The following is a 24166-nucleotide window of genomic DNA, read 5'->3' on the forward strand; positions in this document are numbered from 1 at the left end:
GCTCAGGGTTAAACAACAACGTCTTTACAATATCTTCATGAATAAATTGCCAAACTAACATCTTGGGTTTTTTTTTTTCTTGGAGCAGAAGTCAGGTCCTCTCTCATTTCAACAGATCCTCTTGTTGGTGAATACACAGCATTCCTCTAGGGGTATTAGGATTTCTCGGAGCAGACACTGTAACAGAAAGTTGCAGAGATTCTTCTGTGTTTTAACTACAATTTTTTTTAACCATTATTTAAGCACTGAGACGGACGACTCTCTCCTTAATTAGTTAACAAATACACATTTGTAAGCATTCTGGTCAGCAAAACCCCCAGAAATCACATGTCTCTCTCACACACAGACAGACAACTGCCAGGAAAGATCACACATTCAGATCAAACAGTGTTACAGAGGGCCTAAATGTACACGACTTGACTGTCAGCCAGTGGGGACATGGGATGTCAAAGCATAGACAAAATCACATGTATTTAACGGCAGTTCTGTGTAAGTATCCTCGTTGGCGAACCATTTTCCAAAATCTTGTTTATAGTTGATACAAAACGCACGATTCTTTTAAACAGCACTTTTAAACGTTTTACCTCCTAAAGGTTTATGTTTAGAATATATGTAAAAACATTTTTTTACATTTCTTTGGCCACATCGATGGTTTATCTGTTCCGGGGGTTTTTATTTCAGTAAATGTTTATTCAAAGTCACGCCGTTCTCCCAAACACGTAATCAACAGTTGTTTTCATATATTTCACAAGCAAACATTCTGCTCATATATATTCACATTCAACCATCATGCTTTTCTAACAATGTGTTTACACAAACGAAATAACCCACACAGTAACAAAAACACACGCCCATATTAAACATTGATACTCTTTCAGACATATTTCACCTAAACCATCCTTAAGCTTCAAAATAAAACAATACCACAAAAGTAAGTTCAGAAACAAACATTCTCTTATACCACAAAAAGGTATACATTTGTGTGTGATTAATTCAGGGAGAAACACGTTTCACAACAGTGTCATTAACATAAACACATTTGTTGGGGGCGATCCCCCACAATACACAAAACACACCCCCCCAGGAATGGAAGGACACAACCCAGACATACAGGTGCCAAAATGACCCATTTTGTTGGGAGGGGGGCTATTCCCCCCAACACACACCTCTCCACAACACCCCCAGACACAAAGGAGCCAGATTGACCAGCCGATAAACTCCATAGGGTTACCCCCCTCACCACCCCTACAGACCTGCCAGTCAGGGAAGCACAGAGGGTCATAAATTATCACACACAACACTTTGATTGACAGTTTGACAGAAAGTGTATGATATAACTACTTTCTTTTCTTTTCACATTTGTAAGACTGTTTTGGCAAAAATGTTTGTGATTTAATTACAAAGCATATCGATGGCCAATTGATGTTGTTATGGAAACATTTATTATTTGGTCTTTTGGAGAACTGTAGAGACAAGCGCAGTCAGGTTTATATAATACATTTTATTCTTTAAATGGCAAAAAGTTTTCTTGTAAAAAAAAAAAAACACCCCAAAAAACCCTGTGTTATATCTTTCAGGAAAGAAACGGAACATTATATTGACTCAATATGATCCTCTGTGAAGCAAAAAGCAGTTAAAACTTTAAAATCTGTAAACTTTTCAATATCTTTATGTAGATCTACATTAAACCCCTCTAGTGTGCAATTGTTTGTTACATCTGTGATGTCTTTTCTTGTCTTTTCAAATATCTGTAAAAAAAAAAAAGTTGTCTTTTTATAATAAAGTGAAAACTTCCACTTCATTTTTCCGTTTTCAGAGAGGGAGAAGTTTATTATCATTTCATCAGTGACTTCAGAAAAACATTCAAATCAACTGAAAGGATGTAGAATGGTGAGATCAGAAATAAAGAGACCAAACTGTAATTTTCCTTGTTGCTGGTGTGGAAGTACATAAGAGTTGCCTACATCTTTAGTAGCGTTAGTATATTTAACCTGGAAACGGGAATATGGTACCGCTTTAAAACCATTTAAAGTACTTTAAGGACCGCTGATCTGCCTTTTTAGCTTTCCTTTAAAATCTAATTAAAGGTACATCACAGCAACATTTGATAACTGTTTCTGTGAGTCTAATTCCCTCATCATCATCACCGTCATCGTCATCATCGTCATCATCAACATCATCATCATCATCGTCATCATCATCATCCATTTGATTATGTAACGTGGGCTTAATTGACTAGTTTCATGGATAAACCTGTTATGGAATTAAATCCCAAAAGTAGATATTAATTGTTTTTGTAGCTGCTGTTATTTCAAGGCTTTTAAAAGTATGTTCATGACATTCCACATGATCAAGGTCTGTTTAATGACAAATAGGAAAAAAATGACATGAAAAAGGGCATCATGAAATAAAAATATATTTTATAATAATTAATTCTGTGTTATTTGTTAATTAAATGAATTAACATTTTGTAACTTGTACATATATTTATTGATGCATTTACTCATTTCATTATTTATGATCATAGGCATATTTATTGAATTCATTTGAACTGAACATGTTTTAAATAAAGTTCGTGGTTTCTGCACAGCACAATGTAAGGAGCACCGAATCCCTGTAAGGGCTCTTCACATCACACACCTGTCTGGACGGATGTGGAGAGCAGAGATTGTGGTCTCTGGTATGAGGTATGAGGAGGAAAGAACTGAGCTAGAGATGCAGATTGGAAAACAAAACATGACACTAGAGAACTTGCTGGGGAAAACATCTGGGAAAATGCACCGCCCCCTAATAAACTATCTAAAAATACTGGGATAAGTGAGACTTTAGTACTCTAGTAGGAATATCTAGTATATAGGTATTTATCTCTTTATTTTCTTTTATTTATGTATTATTGTTTTGGTATTATTATTATTATTATTATTATTATTATTATTATTATTTTGCTTTTCCTGCCAATGTACTGCCCACACTCCATTCCAGTAGGTGGTGGTAATGCACCTTTAGTGGTTTGCCAACAGCCATTGAAACAAGAAGAAGAAGAAGACGCAGACGCAGAAGCAGAAAAACCAGCAGAAGCAGAAAAAGCAGCAGCAGCAGCAGAAGAAGCAGAAGCAGAAGAAGCAGAAGCAGAAGAAGCAGAAGCAGAAGAAGCAGCAGCAGCAGCAGCAGCAGCAGAAGAAGCAGCAGCAGAAGAAGCAGCAGCAGAAGAAGCAGCAGCAGAAGAAGCAGAAGAAGAAGAAGCAGAAGCAGACGCAGAAGCAGAAAAAGCAGCAGCAGCAGCAGCAGAAGAAGCAGAAGAAGCAGCAGCAGCAGCAGAAGAAGCAGAAGCAGAAGAAGCAGAAGCAGAAGAAGCAGCAGCAGAAGAAGCAGCAGCAGAAGAAGCAGAAGCAGAAGAAGAAGAAGAAGAAGAAGCAGAAGAAGAAGAAGCAGAAGCAGAAGCAGAAGAAGCAGAAGCAGAGGCAGCAGCAGCAGCAGCAGAAGAAGCAGCAGAAGCAGAAGGATTTTTCGTCTATCAGTGTCCATTTTGTCGCTGCTGGAAAAGCAAAAAAAAAAACAAACAAACAACAAAAAAAACAACTCAGCACCAGGCAGAAACGGTGACATTAATGTCACACAACGTGGACTGTTGACTAAACGTGAGTTATTTCTTTAACAGAAACGACTTTATATTTTATTGTCCTCGTGTAAAAACAGGTATAAGAGAACCAGACCCGGACTGGACTTCGGGAGGAGGACCACTGCCCTGCTGTTTGTTTGTTTGTTTGTTTGTTAACACACTTTATATATAAGTTTCTCTCTTTGATTAACATTAAGTGTTTGGGGAATTTAGATTTATTAGTGTGGAACAAACACAATGTGTTTTAAGATCTGGCTTCTACGGAAAAGTCCACGATTATTATTTTTTTTTTCTAAGCTGTTATCTCCAGATCACAACTTAGTTTTCTTGTGATGTCCCTACAAAATGTTCTCTTTAACATTTCTTTTACTTTTCAGTTCCACAATGTTTTCAGTTAGTTCAAGGTTTTCACGGTGCAGTTAAGCAGCAGCTCATCCTGAGTTTTTAGTTGCGCGGCTTTTAGACACTTAGCGGTAACAGCACCGAAAGCGGAAAACGAGCTCCTACACAACCAAAACAACTTCACTTTAAATACACAACAATCATTTTAAATAAATAAGAAACAAAACCAACACACAAGAGGGTTCATTTTTATATTTATGCTTTTACATTTAAAAAATGGGCAAAATCGATCAAGTTTAAAGAGATGCTATAAAGCATTAAGCCAAATAAAAATTCATTTTTATTAAAAACATGATTTAAGAAACGTTATTATCCATCCATCTTCTATACTGCAAGGCGGGGTACACCCTGGACGGGGTGCCAATCCATCACAGGGCACAATCGCACACCCATTCATACACTATGGACACTTTGGACATGCAAATCAGCCTACCAGGTACTCAAGTACTCTAGCATGGAAATTACTGCCAAATGTGTCTCCATGGGTTCTCTCTACTGTAGAAAAGGGTTCTATTGTACCACAGTGGTCAACACAGTGCAGAGCCCAATGTTAGCGCAGGAAGTAAGATCGCTCTTGGACAAAGGGGCCATTGAACATGTACCCCGTTCCCTGTGGGAGGGAGGTTTTTACAGACGTTATTTTCTGGTCCACAAAAAAGATGGGAGTATACGGCCAATTTTAAATCTGCGTCATCTGAACTGATGCTGACGCCCACACTTATCGTTTCACAGATTCAGTTTGTGGACTGGTTTGTGGCGATAGATCTAAAAGATCTATATTTCCACATTGAAATATTGCCCTGTCGCAGGAAGTTCCTGAGGTTTGCGTTTGGAGGCAGCATGTACCAATATCGGGTTCTTCCCTTCAGGCTAGCTTTATCCCCTTGCACCTTCACAAATTGCATGGATGTCATTCTGGCTCTCTTGCGACTCCAGGACATCCGTGTACTAAACTACTTGGACGACTGGTTAATTCTGGCATGATCCGGGGAACTGGCGATTCACCATCGAGATGTTGTTCTCGCCCACATGAAGAGCTTGGGGTTCAGGTTGAACCTCAGAAAAGTATGCTTTCTCCAGTGCAGTGGAGAACTTTTTAGAGGTTACAAGGATTCTACTACGTTGAGGACATTTCTATCCCCAACATGTGTAGGGTCAATCCTATCAACACTGAGCAAGATAAAGCTAGATCTTGGCATCCCCTCCAGTCTCTAGGAGAGACTGTTAAGGCATATAGCAGCAGCAGACAACGTCATACCGTTGGGCCTATTGCACAGGATCCTATTGTACAGGATTCCGCTTCAGTGGTGGCTGAAAACTCGGGGGATTCGTCTGAGGACGATACCTCTGTGAGTAATCAGTGTCACGTGGTAATGCCTACGTGCTCTGAGAATTTGGAGGTGTCCCCGGTTTCTAACCTTGGGTCACACTCTAGAGGTGTTTCCTTATCGCGAGACGGTAATGACCGATACCTCCCTCCCGGGCTGGGGCACGGTCTTATACGGCAGTCCAGCTCATGTTCTCTGGAGCGGCCCTCATCTGGAGTAGCATATAAATCACCTAGAAATGCGGCCCGTGTTTCTAGCATCATGTGTTAGTTGTGACAGACAACACAGTGGTGGTCTCATATATCAACCACCGGGGAGCATTATGTTCTCCCAACTAATTCTTCTCTGGGCAGAGGAAAAGTTTTTGTAAGGGAGTGCAATGAATATTCTGGGCAACTGGAATGTTGGGGCAGACATCCTGTTGAGGCAGGGGCTGAGGCTCAGGAATTGGAGGCTCCATCCACAAATGGCGGAGTCCATATGGTGGAGGTTTGGCCAAGCGGAAGTGGATGTGTTTGCCTCTGACGGGACAACGGATTGCCCTCTGTGGTTTGCCCTCACTCCTCCCACACCATTGGGGCTGGAGGTCATGGTGCACACATGGCCAAGGTCACATCTGTACATTTTTTCCCGTGATTGCTCAAGCTCTAGTGAGAGTTCGCCAAGACTGTCTATGTCGGCTGCTAGTAGCACCTTATTAGCCAGCTCGAATATGGTTCTCAGAGATAACATCCCTGCTGGACAGCACTCCTTGGGAGATTCCCATCCGCAGGGATCTACTGTCTCAAGCCAGAGGGCTGATTTATCACCCTCGGCCGGAACTATGGAAACTGTGGGTCTGGCCCCTGCGGGGCACCATCTCATAGATTCTGGTTTCACACCTGAGCATGTAGAGTCCAAGTGGCGACTTTTTGTCTCGTGGTGTGAGGAACGTCAGCTAGACCCACTGAACTACACAATAGCTACAGTCCTGTAGTTCTTACAAGGACGTTTCGTGGCAGGGTTGGCTCCTTCTACATCAGGGTCTACGTGGCCACCGTTTTGGCCAGCCACTCCCCTATTGATGTAGCCTCTGTGTGGCAGCGTCATCTAGCTTCAAGGTTTATGCGTGCTGTCAGGCAGTTGAGGCCCATCTGCAGACCATGCATACCTCCACAAACACATACACACAAAGATTTTATTTTAGGAGCAGCATTTTCTTTAGTTGAGAGATGTGAAAGATTTTTTTCCCCAAACTTTACCTGTGTGTTTGTTTTGTGTTTTCTAGGAGTGTAAGTAATTCCAGCAGAAGCGATCAGCATCTTCAGGACTCAGCTGTGTGTCCACGAGCTGTCTGTGTATACACTAATATTCAAACATGGAGACCCCTGACCTGGACACAGATAATGTGACCCCACCCTCAAAAAACCAGTAAGCTACCATGTCCCGGTATTTTATTCATTAAATGTTCATATCTGAAATATGTAGTGAGTTTATATGAAAATAATAATTGAACAAAACTTTATACTAAGCTTGAAAACTTAGCAGTCATCACTTGAAAAAACTGCTAGATTCTGTTGATTGTAAGTAAAATGATGTCCTTATGAAAATTAACCATACAGTCGAACAGTAAAGAGGCATGAGACAATACACTAAAGCCACGATACGAGACGTATCCCTATACAGGCTTCAGAAGACGTTACTGACGAGACGGTGTTTACACAAATCAAACCACTGCAATATCAGTACCATAGGGGCGTTAAACTCAAACTCTGCCTGAGCCACTTCAGCATTTTTGTGAGACCCTGAAGGGCCATAATCAAAGTTTATACATTTTTTCTCACATTTATCATTTATTATATAAGGTGCAATTTGTCTCTTATTATTAACATCTTGATCTTTTTCAGTGAAGCTGTCATAAAGCTATTTCATGGCACCATTATTAATGTACAAAGATTGTAAATTGAGGCGCATATTGTTTTCAAGAAAAAAACACAGACGCAGGCCAAATGAAACAAGGCTGTGGACTATTAAGTAAGCATGCTTCGAGGCAGTTAGGTTCCCACTCGCAAACTTCCTGCTCTGTATGCTACGACCTCTGCTGCTGCCTAGTGTGTAAGGAGAGGTAGAGGTCATAACAAATATTAAACAGAAATCTCACGATATACGATATGGTACAATCTCTCACTGTATTCTGTATCCTGATTATTGAGACAATGAAATTCTGTCTCATGTCCACTCTATAATGTTGTACAGTAAACTCAAGAGAAAGAGATCAGACTCACCGGAACCCAGCTGTGTCTCCATGAAGAGTGATGCGCCTATGGATTTTCCTCTGAACTTTAGAAACAGAGACTCCTCATCTGCACACAGGTAACATCTCATAGTTCTCATAGTTAAAGTCACAGTTAATAGCTGTGCTACACAATCATTAGCAGCTGTTTTGATTTTATATTTTAGTTTCTTGGTCTTTAGTGATACTACAGAACTTTATGAAGGTCAAAGTGTCTTACAGGTAATGCCTTAAATGCAGAAGCAAGAAATGCTAATATAAGCAAAACAAACTATAGGAAACAATATGTAATGACACTAAAACTACTACTACTCCTACTACTACTACTACTAATAATAATAATCTGTGGAGGCACGTGGGCCGGGAATCGAACCGTCAACACGGTTGGTCAGTAGGTCTACTGATAACTAAATTGTCCCTACAGGTGATGGACTGAATCTCATCCACAGTGTAGTATAATTCTGGATAGAGTTACAGATTTTTATACCTGTGAACCTTTCTAGCAGGTTTTTAAAATAATAATTATCTGTATTTGCATTTAGGACACATTATCTGTTCATTCTGAATGATGTCCTCATGTACTGTTAAAACCATAATGACCATATACAGTCCCCTCCACAAGTATTGGAACAGCGAGGCCAATTCTTGCACTTTTGCTATACACTGAAGACATTTGGGTTGGAGATAAAAGATGAATGAGACAATAGACCAGAATTTCAGCTTTCATTTCCTGCATGATAAAGTGCCATGTTCTAAGTTATTTAACACATCTAAATGTAAATAATGTGGAAAAAAATCTAGAAAACCTAAAATTAAAATGGGTACATTTTTTCTCCAGGTCCACAATGTTGGTGATGTTGTATTTAGCACTGTGTTTTCTAAATATTAATGCCCTTACTACAATTATTTTACTAGAATTGGGGCTAAAGTTTAGACTACAGTATTAAAGTGAAGAAAGTTATTGTCTTTAACAGCTACAGTTTTTATTCCCAGTGTTCTACAGAAGTCAGGAGACAGAAGAGAAAAGAACATCATCACAGCTACAGGGTAAGATCAAACCCAACAACATGACTGTGACACTGACGCGCTGGTATTATAAACATCTCTGCTGTTATTTCCTGCAGAGTGATTAGATTATAGAAAACATAGCGTAGAATACGGCAAATACACAGTGAGAACATCATAAAGAACGGTTATCTGTGGTAACCAGTCAGAAAATATGTGATCTTAAACTCTAATAATTAGACCCCATGTCTCACCATGTCTTTTTACTTCACCCTGTCACAGACACGACCCAGAACCTGCTGCTGTAAATGAATTCCAGAAAACGTTCAAATTAAATCTGATGAAGAAATTTCAGTGTTTAAATGGAGTGATGATAAACCCGGAAAACCGAACACTCCTGAATGAGATCTACACAGAGCTCTACATCACAGAGGGAAACAGTGGAGACATCAATAAAGGACATGAGGTGAGACAGATCGAGGCAGCATCCAGGAGAACAACAACAGAGGAAACACCAATCAAATGCAATGACATCTTTAAGCCGTTATCTGATCAAGACAAACCCATCAGAACTGTGCTGACAAAGGGAGTCGCTGGCATCGGAAAAACAGTTTCTGTGCAGAAGTTCATTCTGGACTGGGCTGAAGGGAAAGCAAATCAGGATGTCCACCTCATTTTTCCACTTCCTTTCAGAGAGCTGAATTTGATGAAGGACCAGAAACTGAGTCTGATGGATCTCCTTCATGTCTGTTTTAAGGAGACAAAAGAAACAGAAATGTCCAGTTTGGAAAAGGTTCTGTTCATTTTTGATGGATTGGACGAGTATCGTTTTCCTCTGGATTTCCAGAACACAGAGAGAGTGTGTGATGTAACTGAATCAGCATCAGTGCATGTGCTGCTGATAAACCTGATCAAAGGGAATCTGCTTCCCTCTGCTCTCATCTGGATCACCTCCCGACCCGCAGCAGCTGATCAAATCCCCTCTGAGTGTGTCCATCGAGTCACAGAGGTACGAGGGTTCAGTGACCCACAACAGGAGGATTACTTCAGGAAGAGGATCAGTGATCAGAGCCTGGCCAATAACATCATCACACACCTGAAGTCATTAAGAAGCCTCTACATCATGTGCCACATCCCAGTCTTCTGCTGGATTTCAACCACTGTTCTAGAGAGAATGTTGGATGAAGCAGAGAATGGAGAGATCCCCAAGACTCTGACTCAAATGTACACACATTTCCTCATCATTCAGACAAACATCATAAGAGAAAAGTACTCAAAGAAGCAGGAGAGTGGTGAAGAAATGCTTCTCAAACTGGGACGACTGGCTTTTGAGCAGCTGAAGAAAGGCAACTTGATCTTCTATGAGGAAGACCTGAGAGGGTGTGGCATCGATGTGAGAGAAGCAGCAGTGTACTCAGGTGTGTGTACGCAGATCTTCAGAGAAGAGTTTGGACTTCACCAGAGTAAAGTGTACTGCTTTGTTCATCTGAGCATTCAGGAGCATCTCGCAGCTCTGTATGTGCACCTGACATTCATGATGGAAAAGAGAAATGTTCTTAAACAGTCCTCTGACCAGTTGACTGAAGAAATTACCATCTCAGATGTCCACAAGAGTGCTGTAAATCAGGCCTTAAAGAGTCAGACTGGACATCTGGATCTTTTCCTCCGCTTTCTTCTGGGTCTCTCACTGGAGTCCAATCAGAACCTCTTGCATACCTTAGTATCACATACAGGAAGTAGCTTCCAGACAGGACAGAGGAACACAGTACAGTACATTAAGATGAAGATCAATAGAGATCTTCCTACAGAAAAATCCATCAATCTGTTCCACTGTCTGAATGAACTGGGGGACAATTCTCTAGTGGAGGAAATCCAACGCTACCTGACATCTGGAAAACAAAGTGAACTCTTTTCTTCACAGTGGTCTGCTCTGGTGTTTGTCTTACTGACATCAGCAGAGGAACTGGAGGAATTTGACCTGAGTAAATATAGCTCTACAGATAACATAAGAGATGGGATTCTTGTGAAGGTGATGCCTGTGATTGCAGCATCCAGAAAAGCAATGTAAGTAAATCTGAATAGAACTGTTCTACTGTTACAGTGTTAAGAGAACAAATCAAATGTCTTAGCTGTTCAGATGAATCTAACTCTTCATGACATTTTAGACTTTTTCTTTTCTCCTCGTATGAACATTTAAGATCAGACTCTTGCTTTCCCATTTGGTGTCCCGGATGTTATACTCCATGTTTATACAAAGTGTGTGATGATGTACGCAGCTGAAAACTCCCACCAAGCCGAATCTGAACAGCTCTGACTGTGTGGGACTTTTGTCTAACGGATGTTTGTGCTTTTGAAACTGAGAAGTTGCAGTGAAAGGTTTGAGGACTTGTTTGATAATTTGCATTACTGTTAGTTCATTATGTATTATTTCCTTCAGCATCAGGTGTGATACAATTCAGCAAAGTGGTTGTTCAGCTCTGGCCTCAGTGCTCAGCTCAGAAACCTCCAATCTGAGAGAACTGCATCTGACTGTGGATACACTGGATCTGACTTGGAGTAATCTAGGAGACTCAGGAGTGAAGCGTCTCTCTGCTGTACTGGAGAATCCTCAGTGTAAAGTAAAAAATCTGAAGTAAGATCATCTCTCTGAGAGACACAGTACCTCACTAAAAGCTGCAGTTAATAGTTGTGTGCAGTTCTGTTTTTTCAGTTAAATCAGTACAACATACAGAACAAATATATTAGTCATTAAACATATCACTTGTGCAATAATAGTAATAATTAAATGCACTTAGATATGTGTATAAAAATACATTTAAACAGAGATTTAAAAAAAACCTGACTCATTACTTTCAGCATAAACCATCAATAGTTTTACACCATAATCGGTCAGTATTAATAATATCTTGTGATTAGACAAAAGAAGGGAGACAGTCCAACATAAGAGACACATCATCTTTACAGTATGTTTTAAACCAAAATGAAAATGTGTTGATGAAGAGTGTGTCATTGTGTCTCTGCAGGTTGTATCATTGTGATATCTCAGATGAAGGCTGTGCTGCTCTGGCTTCAGCTCTGAGATCAAACCCCTCACACCTGAGAGAACTGGATCTGTCTTTGAATAAACTCGGAGACTCAGGAGTGAAGTGTTTCTCTGCTGTACTGGAGAATCCTCACTGTAAACTGGAGATACTGAAGTAAGATCATCTCTCTGAGAGTCACATGACCTGCTCCTCAGTAAGACACATTCTCTAATAGTGAGACTGAAGCAGAGGTTTTAGTTTCATCATCAATGTCCTGAGGAGGAAGATTGTTTCTTTTCATCATCATGGCTGATCCTGCGCTCTGACCCAAACTTCCTAACAAGCTGGGAAATGTGAAGAAAAGAATTTCACTGTGCTGTAATGTATATGTGACAAATAAAGGTTTCTTCTTAAGTATAAATGTACACACACTCAGGAGCACGAGTAGAATACGAATGAAGAGGATTTTCATGAATACCAAATTTCTTGTGTAAACACTCATACAAACGATTTACACACACACCCGTTCATATCCAGTTTTATAAATGAGTCACATTGTTAATTAGAATAAACAGATGATATTAAATCCTCATGTCATTCTGAATAATAAAATCCCACACATCATCTTTAATGTGATGAAGAGTGTGTCATTGTGTCTCTGCAGGTTGCAGTGTTGTGGTGTCTCAGATGAAGGCTGTGCTGCTCTGGCTTCAATTCTGAGATCAAACCCCTCACACCTGAGAGAACTGGATCTGTCTTCGAATAATCTAGGAGACTCAGGAGTGAAGTGTCTCTCTGCTGGACTGGAGAATCCTCACTGTAAACTGGAGATACTGAAGTAAGATCATCTCTCTGAGAGTCACATGACCTGCTCCTCAGTAAGACACATTCTCTAATAGTGAGACTGAAGCAGAGGTTTTAGGTTCATCATCAATGTCCTGAGGAGGAAGATTGTTTCTTTTCACTGCACACTGATGGTCTGTCACAGAGTCTTTGGGTCAGATGTACGTATGTGAGAAGCTGCAGCACAAAACGTGACTTGATGCGACTGCATTGTGTCTAAAATTACTGTGAAATTTACTACAACACTGTGACTAATCACACAAACTGCAGCTCAGACACAAACTAAATACACTGTGTGTGATGCAGGGTTTAAAAGGAGCAGGGAAATGGTGCAAATGATCTCAAAATAAAGAATTTTTTAATTAAAATGAGAAGTTGAAGTCCTAGAACCGAAAAGGTCAAAATATGATGAAACATTTGATTTTTAATTAAAAATGGAGTCACTATGAAAATCTGCTGAAGATCTGCTTTACAGAAGCAGCCCAATGGACTTCACTATAAATTTATCAGACTCATACTTACTTTTTTCCCTCTGGGGAACACGGGCCACTGACGACCTTCCACCATCTTTCACCGTTGTTCACTAACCTCTCCAGTTGTTTTCACTCCTTTAGACCTATCAACGACCAAAGTATTATTTTAATGACTTTGGGGGTCATTTTTCGATCTTTTAGTAAAGTTGTGTGTAAATGTTTGCGTGAGTCAAACCCAACTCGAATTTTCCACCGGATTTACAAAAGTCTCTGAAAGTCTGATTTTCTTCGTACTCGCTTTAATGATTAGTTTTATTAGTCTTAATTTATGGGTTTGTTTTGGCTCACTTTTAAAATATTTTAAAAAATAAATGCCAATAATATAAAACATCTGATCTTCACAAATTTTCTCAGTGGTGCTCTTAGTCCCTGATCTAGTGAACTAGCATGAGGATGTGTTTTTGATAGAAACTCCAAAGCATTTCTATAAGTCGCTCTGGATAAAGGGGTCTGCTAAACGCTGTAAACATGTTTAAAATAAGCAATTTAAACTCAACAGAATATTATATATAAAATTACCATATATACTATATAAATTTGCAGAAATCCATGCAAATTATATGATTTGAAGTTGATCAAGTCAAGGTTTATATTTGTTAGTCTGGGGCTCAAGCTGGGAAATGTGAAGAAAAGAATTTCACTGTGCTGTAATGTATATGTGACAAATGAAGACTTCTTCTTATGTATAAAGGTACACACACTCAGGAGCACAAGTAGAATACGAATTAAGAGGATTTTCATGAAAATTTCTTGTGTAAACACTCGTACAAACGATTTACACACAAACCCGTTCATATCCAGTTTTATAAATGAGTCACATTGTTAATTAGAATAAACAGATGATATTAAATCCTCATGTCATTCTGAATAATAAAATTCCACACATCATCTTTAAGGTAATGAAAATGTGTTGATGAAGAGTGTGTCATTGTGTCTCTGCAGGTTGTGTAATTATGATATCTCGGATGAAGGCTGTACTGCTCTGGCTTCAGCTCTGAGATCAAACCCCTCACACCTGAGAGAACTGGATCTGACTGGGAATAATCTAGGAGACTCAGGAGTGAAGTGTCTCTCTGCTGGACTGGAGAATCCTCACTGTAAACTGGAGATACTGAGGTAAGATCATCTCTCTGAGAGTCACATGACCTGCTCCTCAGTAAGACACATTCTCTAATAGTGAGACTGAAGCAGAGGTTTTAGGTTCATCATCAATGTCCTGAGGAGGAAGATTGTTTCTTTTCACTGCACACTGATGATCTGTCACAGAGTCTTTGGGTCAGATGTACGTACGTGAGAAGCTGCAGCACAAAACGTGACTTTATGCGACTGCAATGTGTCTAAAATTACTGTGAAATTTACTACAACACTGTAACTAATCACACAAACTGCAGCTCTGACACAAACTAAATACACTGTGTGTGATGCAGGGTTTAAAAGCTGCAGGGAAATGGTGCAAATGATCTCAAAATAAAGAATTTTTTAATTTAAAAAAAGATAAAAATTGGAAGTTAATGTCAGAACTGAAAAGGTAAAAAAAATGGAGTCACTATGAAAAGGGTTGCCAGATCTGCTTTACAGAAGCAGCCCAATGGACTTCACTATAAATTTCAGTCTCACACTTACTTTTTTTCCCTCTGGGGAACACGGGCCACTGACGACCTTCCACCATCTTTCACAGTTGTTCTCTAACCTCTCCAGTTGTTTTCACTCCTTTAGACCTATCAACGCCCAAAGTATTATTTTAATGACTTTGGGGGTCATTTATCGATCTTTTAGTAAAGTTGTGTGTAAATGTTTATGTGAGTCAAACCCAACTCGAATTTTCCACCAGATTTACAAAAGTCTCTGAAAGTCTGATTTTCTTCGTACTCGCTTTAATGATTAGTTTTATTAGTCTTAATTTATGGGTTTGTATTGGCTCACTTTTTAAAATATTTTTAAATAAATGTCAATAATATAAAACATCTGTTATTCACAAATTTTCTCAGTGGTGCTCTTAGTCCCTGATCTAGTGAACTAGCATGAGGATGTGTTTTTGATAGAAACTCCAAAGCATTTCTATAAGTCGCTCTGGATAAAGGGGTCTGCTAAACACTGTAAACATGTTTAAAATAAGCAATTTAAACTCAACAGAATATTCCAGATATACAATTGCAGTAATCCATGCAAATTATGAGTTAAGGCAAAATTATAATGGTTAAGTCTATGGGTTACTGATCAGAAGGTTGGGCCCTTGAGCAAGGCCCTTAACCCTATCTGCTCCAGGGGAACTGTATCATGTCTGATCCTGCGCTCTGACCCAAACTTCCTAACAAGCTGGGAAATGTGAAGAAAAGAATTTCACTGTGCTGTAATGTATATGTGACAAATAAAGGTTTCTTCTTAAGTATAAATGTACATACACTCCGGAGCACGAGTAGAATACGAATGAAGAGGATTTTCATGAATACCAAATATCTTGTGTAAACGCTCGTACAAACGTTTTACACACACACCCGTTCATATCCAGTTTTATAAATGAGTCACATTGTTAATTAGAATAAACAGATGATATTAAATCCTCATGTCATTCTGAATAATAAAATCCCACACATCATCTTTAATGTAATGAAAATGTGTTGATGAAGAGTGTGTCATTGTGTCTCTGCAGGTTGGAGTGTTGTGGTGTCTCAGATGAAGGCTGTACTGCTCTGACTTCAGCTCTGAGATCAAACCCCTCACACCTGAGAGAACTGGAGCTGTCTATGAATAAACTCGGAGACTCAGGAGTGAAGTGTCTCTCTGCTGTACTGGAGAATCCTCACTGTAAACTGGAGATACTGAAGTAAGATCATCTCTCTGAGAGTCACATGACCTGCTCCTCAGTAAGACACATTCTCTAATAGTGAGACTGAAGCAGAGGTTTTAGGTTCATCATCAATGTCCTGAGGAGAAAGATTGTTTCTTTTCACTGCACACTGATGATCTGTCACAGAGTCTTTGGGTCAGATGTACGTATGTGAGAAGCTGCAGCACAAAACGTGACTTGATGCGACTGAAATTTGTCTAAAATTACTGTGAAATTTACTACAGCATTGTAACTAATCACACAAACTGCAGCTCAGACACAAACTAAATACACTGTGTGTGATGCAGGGTGAAATTCTTCAAATAGAAATTTTGTACTGTTAGTGAGGATTCTTTCTTTAGTCTGTGTCTATCTGCTATGAACAGGGTTGCCAGATCTGTGTTACAGGAGCAGCATTAAACTTATGTAGTTTTCCTCAGTAGTGAAAACACACAATATGCACTAAAATGCGTCAAAATTAGGGATTCAACTAATGATTATTTTCATAATCGATTAGTTGACTTATTATTATTATTATTATTATTTTATTTTTTTCCCCCGATTAATCTGATGGGGAGGGAGAAACTTTCAGTACCTTTTTTTGTGGTTTATTTAAAATATAATCCACAAACTGAGTATTACAAATATAAACTTTACACAAAAACTTTACACAACTGTTTGTCCAAAACAGAAAAGAACCCAATACACCCCCCCCCCCCCCCCCCCCCCAGAATATATATTCATTTAGGACTCTAGTTTAATTCGGTGCTTTTTGTGCATCCATAAAAAGTAATGCATAAATATTATAAAATAAATTTTATATACACTATAATTTTATAATATTTATGCATTACATTTTATGGATTCACAAAAAGCACTGAATTAAACTTCAGTCCTAAATTAATAATAAAAACTCACTTTCACTGCACGTTGTGGTTTCTGTTACTCACTGCCTTTAGGCATATTATTTTACTTGTGTTTACTTCTGATCATAGTGTTTTAATTAGACATTACAGATCTTACTCGTGCTCCCACTGTGTATCAGCGTGTCTACACTGCGCATGATCAGCAACGTGGCCTCGTTACGAACACATCACTTCCGTTATCATAAACGACAGAATTTACACTGCAAGCGCACGGATACAGCATATAATGACAATAAACTTAAATTAAACTAAACCTTCTAAGCAGCTTGCACCAGTTTCCCTGCCCCTTACACACAGTGGAACATTTTGGACATGAATATAACTTCGTGCTCGTGCAGCACTGTTTGATCTCCGCGGTGTTTAATATAAAATGCCCTCTCACACGCGCGCGCACACACACACACACACACACCACTTATTTCAAGATATGCGAAGTATGTCTTGATGTTCATAAACTGAGAGAGTGAAGTGTCATTGTGTCTCTGCAGATTGTGGGATTGTGATATCTCAGATGAAGGCTGTGCTGCTCTGGCTTCAGCTCTGAGATCAAACCCCTCACACCTGAGAGAACTGGAGCTGTCTGAGAATGAAATAAGTTACTCAGGAGTGAGGTGTCTCTCTGCTCTGAAGAATGATGAACATTACAAACTACAGACACTGGAGTGAGTGGTGTCTTTTTTTTTTTAAATTATTTTGTACATTAGTATTAGTTTGTACATTTCATTTTAGTTGCAGTAAATATCAGATTATCGGATACTGGGTTCAAATTTCACTATATTCGATTTAATCAGACTTTTTCTGACAATTAGCTTTAATGCTGTTTGGTATTGATTTAAAATTGATGTGAAAGCAGAAGACAGGGACTCAGACAGAGTCTACAAAATGTCAGCACTGAGTGCATGAGAGTGATTGTAAATGAGCACCTCGTCTCCTTGTGACACCCTGCTATCTCTGACTTCATACTGCTGCTTTTGTCTGAATCAGATGATCTCGGCTTCTCCCTGTTTCTGATCAGCAGCAGATTTTCTTCTCCACTCTCATAAAAGCGAATTAAAATCATCATCTTTTATGCCACACTGCTACAAATATTTTATTTAAGGAGTCACTTTACTCTGACACTCCTTCCAGCACTCCACCTCCACACCGTGTCTTCTGTCATTCCTGTAAAGTTCCCCTCCGCTTGTTCTTAACGTCTGCACTTAAATACACGTGTAGAACAAGAGATAAAACACACAGCAGTGATCACTGTGTTAAAAATAAAGCTCTTCAGCCTGTGATTGTATAAGAGCAGTGATGTGATGGTAAATATCTGCTCATGTTCCTGTTAGATCTTGTGGAAGTTCTCATCTGTTCTAGCTAAATGTTCTAACAAGTGTATTCTATAAGAATGAAGAAATCTTGAATGATTATGAAGAGGAGATAATAATGTTTTCCTTGCAGCAGAGATGATTACATGCTGTTGATCATGAAGTACCACAGTCTAGATTTTGGTTATTAATTCAGATATCTGTCTTTTAGATTTGAATATTAGACGACACACATCTCTGCACTGAGTAGAACGACCTGTGATCCCTGGACAAAATTTCCTCAATCCCAATGAAAACCTGAGGGATTATTTGGAACAGCAGGTGAAAACCACACGAACTCCAGCTGGACCCAGTCAGTGGAAGACGGATCTGAAATGGACAGGAACAGTTTCATGGCATTGGTGGGATTCTCACCTGACAGGATTAGCATCTGAGGAGTTTATGTGAAGAAGCCCCTGGGAGACTCACTGCAAGTCACATTTATCACTCTGTCCTTTAGTTGGTATTTAATATAGTGTAGATTTTTTGGTTCCAGGATCAGATCTAATCTGTTCTTTATTTTCTCTGATATCTGACCCCCTTTTCTTTGCTAGTATCAGCTGATCATACCCGGTATGGGATCAGTGCCATCTCTATTACTTAAGTATACACTATTTGCAGTATTTTGCATAATTGTGTCTTATATACAGTACATTTTGAAGAAGTGAATATGTTGTATCTTTGTATTAGACTACAACTTGAGAAGAATACAGTAGACACTCGGAGGTAAAGTTAACTCGTGTATTAACCAGAGCAAGAGAGAGAAACATATCAATGCGCATGGCTAATTACCAATCAGAAATCAATGCTAAAGGGAGTGATTCCACTTAAAGAAATAGATCCACTCTAAACACTACATTCCCCCCCTTTTTAAATGTATGTAACACATGAATAGAAAATAAAACATTATAATTTGCTCTGTGCAGATGATGTTTTTAAACCGTCTATGACTACAACTATAACTACTACGGTTTTAATTCTAAAACCAATTCAGTTGTTTACAGATCCAGTCTTTTAGGTGACGCCCTGTTCCTTTCAGGGTAGCGCCTCTGTATCTATGGAGTAACATGAGGGTTCTTTTCAAGGGAGACTGTTTCTGTTGTAGGTGTCATACATTTGTTAGTGTCACGATCAGAATCAAGTGATAAGTATTTTGATTGCATCTCAAAAATACTGTCTATTACCGTTAAACCCTCTCCCCATATTGCCATATTTGGGTATCCGGAGGATTATAACAGGTACAACTCGAACCAGTTAGATCTCTTGGTGTTCACTTCCTTGTTAGCAAGACGGCACCGCCTTTTCCATTGGAAATCCATAAAGCCTCCCTCCAGCACTCAGTGGCTCAGGGATGTAATGTCTTTTCTAAAATTGGAAAAGATTAGGTACTCTCTGGGTGCCAAGTCTGATAGGGTTTACAGTAAGTGGCAGCCTTTCTTAACCTTCAAGTCTATGCCATCTTTGTCTTCTGATTGAGGGGACCCCCCCTTTGTTTTATTTATTAAAATTTTATTTAGTTTATTCATTTATTTTATTTTTTTCATTTATTTATTTTTAGCTATTGATATTTTTAGTGAGTATGTACAAATGTATGAATGTGTGTTCTACTCTATATGCAAAACCTTTCAATAAAAATACTCTTTAAAAAAAAAAAAAAAAAAATCAAGCGATAAGTCTGGTGGACACACTGTGTCTGTTTTTTTTTTTTGAATGCAGACTGTTCAGGGGTGTTCTTTGGTTGAGCATCCAGTACTTTTTTCCTGATCATACTAACACATTTTTATCAGTAGGAAATAAATCTTGGGGAAAGTCAGGTTATTAAAGACATGCTAAAGCTCTATATGATGTAAGGTGTTATAGATGCACTTCTGCCCCCTAGTGGTAAAGAACACACTTTACATGACGGTTCAGTTATATACTTAGTTTAACGATAATGTAAAGTGTTATTTCAATATTTATACACTCATCGTCCTTGAAATGTCCAACAGAATGTGCATAGCTTGTGGAGACCACCACACCAAACATGACGTGACCTTGTTCTGTAAAACTGCCCTTGGGATCATTGAGCCGATATCCAGAATTATACCGACTGATGAGCTGAACCAGACTGAGACAAGCGTTGCTCAGGAGGCCAACAGGGACTAACACCCTGGAAGTCAGCAGGACAAACAGGGGAGTGTGGCACAGGATTGGGACCCACCAGTTGATGTTAACCACTTAACTGAGGATCAGCAGAAGTTTGTAAAGAAAATGCTGCGAGAAGAGTCCAGGGAATTCGCACGAGACGACAATGATGTGGGGTGTTTACCTGGCCTGGAGATGTCCATTACCCTCAAGGACAGTACTCCAATCCAGAAATCATATACTTCTATCCCAAAACCCCTTTATAAAGAGGTAAAGGAGTACATTGAGGATCTTCGGGTTAGAGGGTGGATTGTGAAGTCCAAATCTCCTTACTCAGCATCAGTAGTCTGTGTGCGGAAGAAAGATGGACGCTCAGACTCTGTATTGATTATCGTCTCTTGAATCAACGCACTTTTCCAGACCGACACCCTTTGCCGAGAATCCAAGATCTTACAGATACTTTGGGTGGGTACAGCTGGTTCTCCATCCCAGACCAAGGGAAGGCGTACCACCAGGGGTTCATTGCAGAGGGGTCGCACTACTTGACTGCATTCTTCACCCCCTGGGGTCTTTACGAGTGGGTACGAATCCCCTTCGGACTAACAAATGCACCCGCTGCATTTCAACGCAGTATGGAAGAAATGCTTGCTCCCCTTTGAGATGAGTGTTGTATTCCATATTTGGATGATATACTGTGCTACGCCAGAACATTTGAGGACCATGTTGAAGGGCTGAGAAAGGTCCTGAGAGCCCTACAGAATCATGGAGTCAAACTCAGGCCAACAAAATGTGACCTGTTTAAATGAGATGTGAGATATGTTGGTCGTCTGGTTTCAGACAAGGGTGTGCGCATTGATCCTAAGGACCTGGAGGAAGTGTACGCTCTGAAGAATGAATCACCTGCCACTGCTGGAGATGTGCGGAGAGTCATGGGCTTTTTGAGTTACTACTGTTCATATGTCCAAGATTTCTCCAAACTGGCAACACCCATCTACGAACTCCTGCAACCAAAGAGAAACGAAGAAAAGCAGCCTCACGGGAGACATGGGGGACAGAGAGGAAAGGGTGCACAGTTTCCATCTAAAACCCCCAGTTTAATGGACTGAGAAACATCAGGAGCCACTGTGTAAGTTCGGTCAATAGTCAATAGTGCAGACGTTTATGAAACACCAAACATGGCACTTTGGACCTGCAACCATATCACCTGACACCTAACCCTTTTCAAGTGTCATATCATGTTCCATCTTCCTATGCTTCACACCCTTACACCATTCCAGTATTTCATAACAGGCCTATCTACATAGGTTAAGAGGCTAAGGAAAGGCACTTTGAGTTACGAATGTTTTCAGTAATGTTGAGTAAGAGTTTAAAGGTAAAATGTCAGGAGCCATTTTATTTTTTGTTGCGGAGTGTGTGACGCCTATAAATGTACTGTCACAATTGTTAAGTTCTTTTGTGTATTGGCCTGTATAAAAGAAACAATTTGAATGTATTTTTGCAATGGATTTGAGTAGTATTGTTGAGGGTGCAATTGCTTGATTATACCACAAGGGGGAGTGTTCACTTATGTGAGCGCTAGTAGGGCTGCGCGATGCTTTCGCTTCTCAGACAGAGAACAGCCTGCTGAACGATCACATCATCATCTGTGTCTGATTTTCCTGTACAGAACAGGTTGGTTATGTGTAATATTTTGCTGCAATACATTTCTAAGGATTTTTAAACCCTTAACTATGTTGTTCTGACACCGTTTTATGTGTAAAACAGTGGTTTATTCAGTTGAGGGACCTTGAATTGAAGTGTAGCTAGCTCCCTTATAAAAAAGTGTAAGTGACGTAGTGGCCTTCCGACGTTGACATTTATTTTGTTTATGGTTATTGCTCCTGGACTTGTGCACCTTTTCCCTGTGTTTGTTAAAGCTAAAGTTTATAAAGTACGGTTATTTCAATAGTCGTGTATATATAGTTGTAATGTGTTGGAAAGGTTAAAGAGACAGAGGTATTTTGTATAATGTAGGCCTCTGTATTGTTTTTGTATTTTGTATTTGAAAATGTAGAAAAAGTGTGAAACAAGTAGGCTTAACTGTATTAAAGCTACGGGATGTGTATGATTTTGGAGCTGATGATAGCAGTAACTATGAGTCATAGTACCAGTTAAGACTGGGATAGGTGAAGTATTTCTGTTGAACTTAACAACAAATTTGTACATTCATATAATTTGTAAAATATGTTATTCCAGTGGTTTGATATATTAAGCTCCATGCTGTAATGTGATGCCAAATGTGTAATTTGTTACAAGGAATATTATTGTCAAAGTGGTTTGAATGAAGAAGGAAAAAAAGATGCATTCTGTTTAATAAAGACAGAGAACAGCTTGCTGAGCAATCACAAGTAACATCTCCTGTGTCTGATTTTCCTGTACAAAACAGGACACAATATCTGTTCACAGGTTAGTCATGTTTGAGGCCTGTAACATCAAGACATTTCATTGGTTTATGATCTATGTGGAGTACAAAAATGTATATGTAAAATGACATATATAGCTTCAGTTAATCAATACATTCAAAATCAATACTCACGCTTTACATCTAGAAAACCTTTTCATAAATTTAAAGAGGGATGACACAAAGGTGTAAGGCCGCAGCCCGAACGTGGAAAACCACGGAACGGACACACAGTGGGTAGTTTTCCTTTTGGCAGAGTATTCTAGAAAAGGGTGTCTGTTATGATTTGGATCATTTGGATGTGGTGTTATAATAATCTAAAATGCCTTTGTACACTTCTGAGTTCATGATAACAACAATAAACACAAGTTCACCAACACCACTGTAAGAACAACAACCCCAGGCAGTTCAGTGCTTTATCGTACCCTCAGTGTAGTTTGGCTGGGATTCTTCTCCTGGCTTTCTCTACACAAACACTCGACTATCAGATCCATGCAAGTGCAGTTTGGATTCATCTGAGAATAAGACAGTTCTCCACAAGCTATGCACGTTCTGTTGGACATTTCAAGGACGATGAGTGTATAAATATTGAAATAATACTTTACATTATCGTTAAACTGAGTATATAACTGAACCGTCATGTAAAGTGTTTTCTTTACCACTAGGGGGCGGAAGTGCGTCGAAAATTAACACCTTACATCATCTAGAGCAGGGATGTCAAACTCATTTTAGTTCAGGGGTCACACACAGCCTAGTTAGATGTCAAGTGGGCCGGGCCAGTAAAATCATAGCGTAATTACCTATAAATAACAATAAGTCCATGTTTTTCTCCTTGTTCTCGTGCAAAGAAGTACAAGTACATTAAGAAAATCTTCATATTTAATGAAATATCCTTTTACAAAACATATCACGAACAACCTCAGATTTCTTAAGACAAACATGTGCAATTTGCTTCTGATTATCATTTACATGTGTGCATTACAACTGGTCACAGTGTTTGTAAAAAAGCAAAAAAGTTTAAGTCACAGGTATTTGGAACTGAAAAATAAAGCATTGCACTTTAAAAATTTATGGCATCGCATGAACAATAGGATTCCACCAAACCAAACTCTTTTGTAGTGAAGCTGTAGACTAACATTAAATCGCACATTTTTAAAACTATTAATAAAGCAAGGATTCATTTCCACAGAACTGTATTCTTTAAGTGCATTCAGTGTCTGAAGCAGCATTTTAAAGGAGTTAATCATGTCTAGACTACTTTGTTTTTGCTCCTGAACCCTGGCATCTTTTGGTCTGCACAAGTGCATCAATATCAAGCGTCATGTCCTGAGTAGCAGCCAATGTTCATTCGGGACACACGAGTTCTGCAGCCTTCATCATCTACGTTTTAACGGACTCACATTCGGAATACGGCTTTGATGCTGATGCTAATGCTATTTCACTAGCAATTAGGTGGCTGGCTTTTACTGCTGCTTCAC

General features: G+C 39.3%; 1 protein-coding gene across 1 annotated transcript; it reads left to right on the forward strand.

Annotated features, from left to right (window-relative positions):
• Window positions 1–3553: 3553 nt before the first annotated feature.
• On the forward strand, window positions 3554–22189 carry LOC128615712 (NACHT, LRR and PYD domains-containing protein 12-like). Its single transcript, XM_053638010.1, has 12 exons — window positions 3554–3638; window positions 6617–6759; window positions 7585–7701; window positions 8615–8668; window positions 8909–10690; window positions 11064–11258; window positions 11650–11823; window positions 12314–12487; window positions 13968–14141; window positions 15676–15849; window positions 17267–17440; window positions 18297–22189. The coding sequence occupies exons 2-12, from the start codon at window positions 6707–6709 to the stop codon at window positions 18307–18309; spliced, it is 3084 nt and encodes a 1027-aa protein (XP_053493985.1). The 5' UTR covers window positions 3554–3638; window positions 6617–6706; the 3' UTR covers window positions 18310–22189.
• The last annotated feature ends 1977 nt before the right edge of the window (window positions 22190–24166 follow it).

Source organism: Ictalurus furcatus, chromosome 12, assembly GCF_023375685.1.
Source record: "Ictalurus furcatus strain D&B chromosome 12, Billie_1.0, whole genome shotgun sequence".
Taxonomy (NCBI): Eukaryota; Metazoa; Chordata; class Actinopteri; order Siluriformes; family Ictaluridae; genus Ictalurus; species Ictalurus furcatus.

What these genes read in the sequence shown, in the direction of transcription:
- LOC128615712 (XM_053638010.1), top strand. Translation starts at nt 6,707, where the DNA reads ATGGAGACCCCTGACCTGGACACAGATAATGTGACCCCACCCTCAAAA. An exon ending in ACCCCACCCTCAAAAAACCA is followed by an intron (nt 6,760 to 7,584) that starts GTAAGCTACCAT and finishes AATGTTGTACAG; the next exon opens with TAAACTCAAGAGAAAGAGAT. An exon ending in TGTAAAGTAAAAAATCTGAA is followed by an intron (nt 11,259 to 11,649) that starts GTAAGATCATCT and finishes GTGTCTCTGCAG; the next exon opens with GTTGTATCATTGTGATATCT.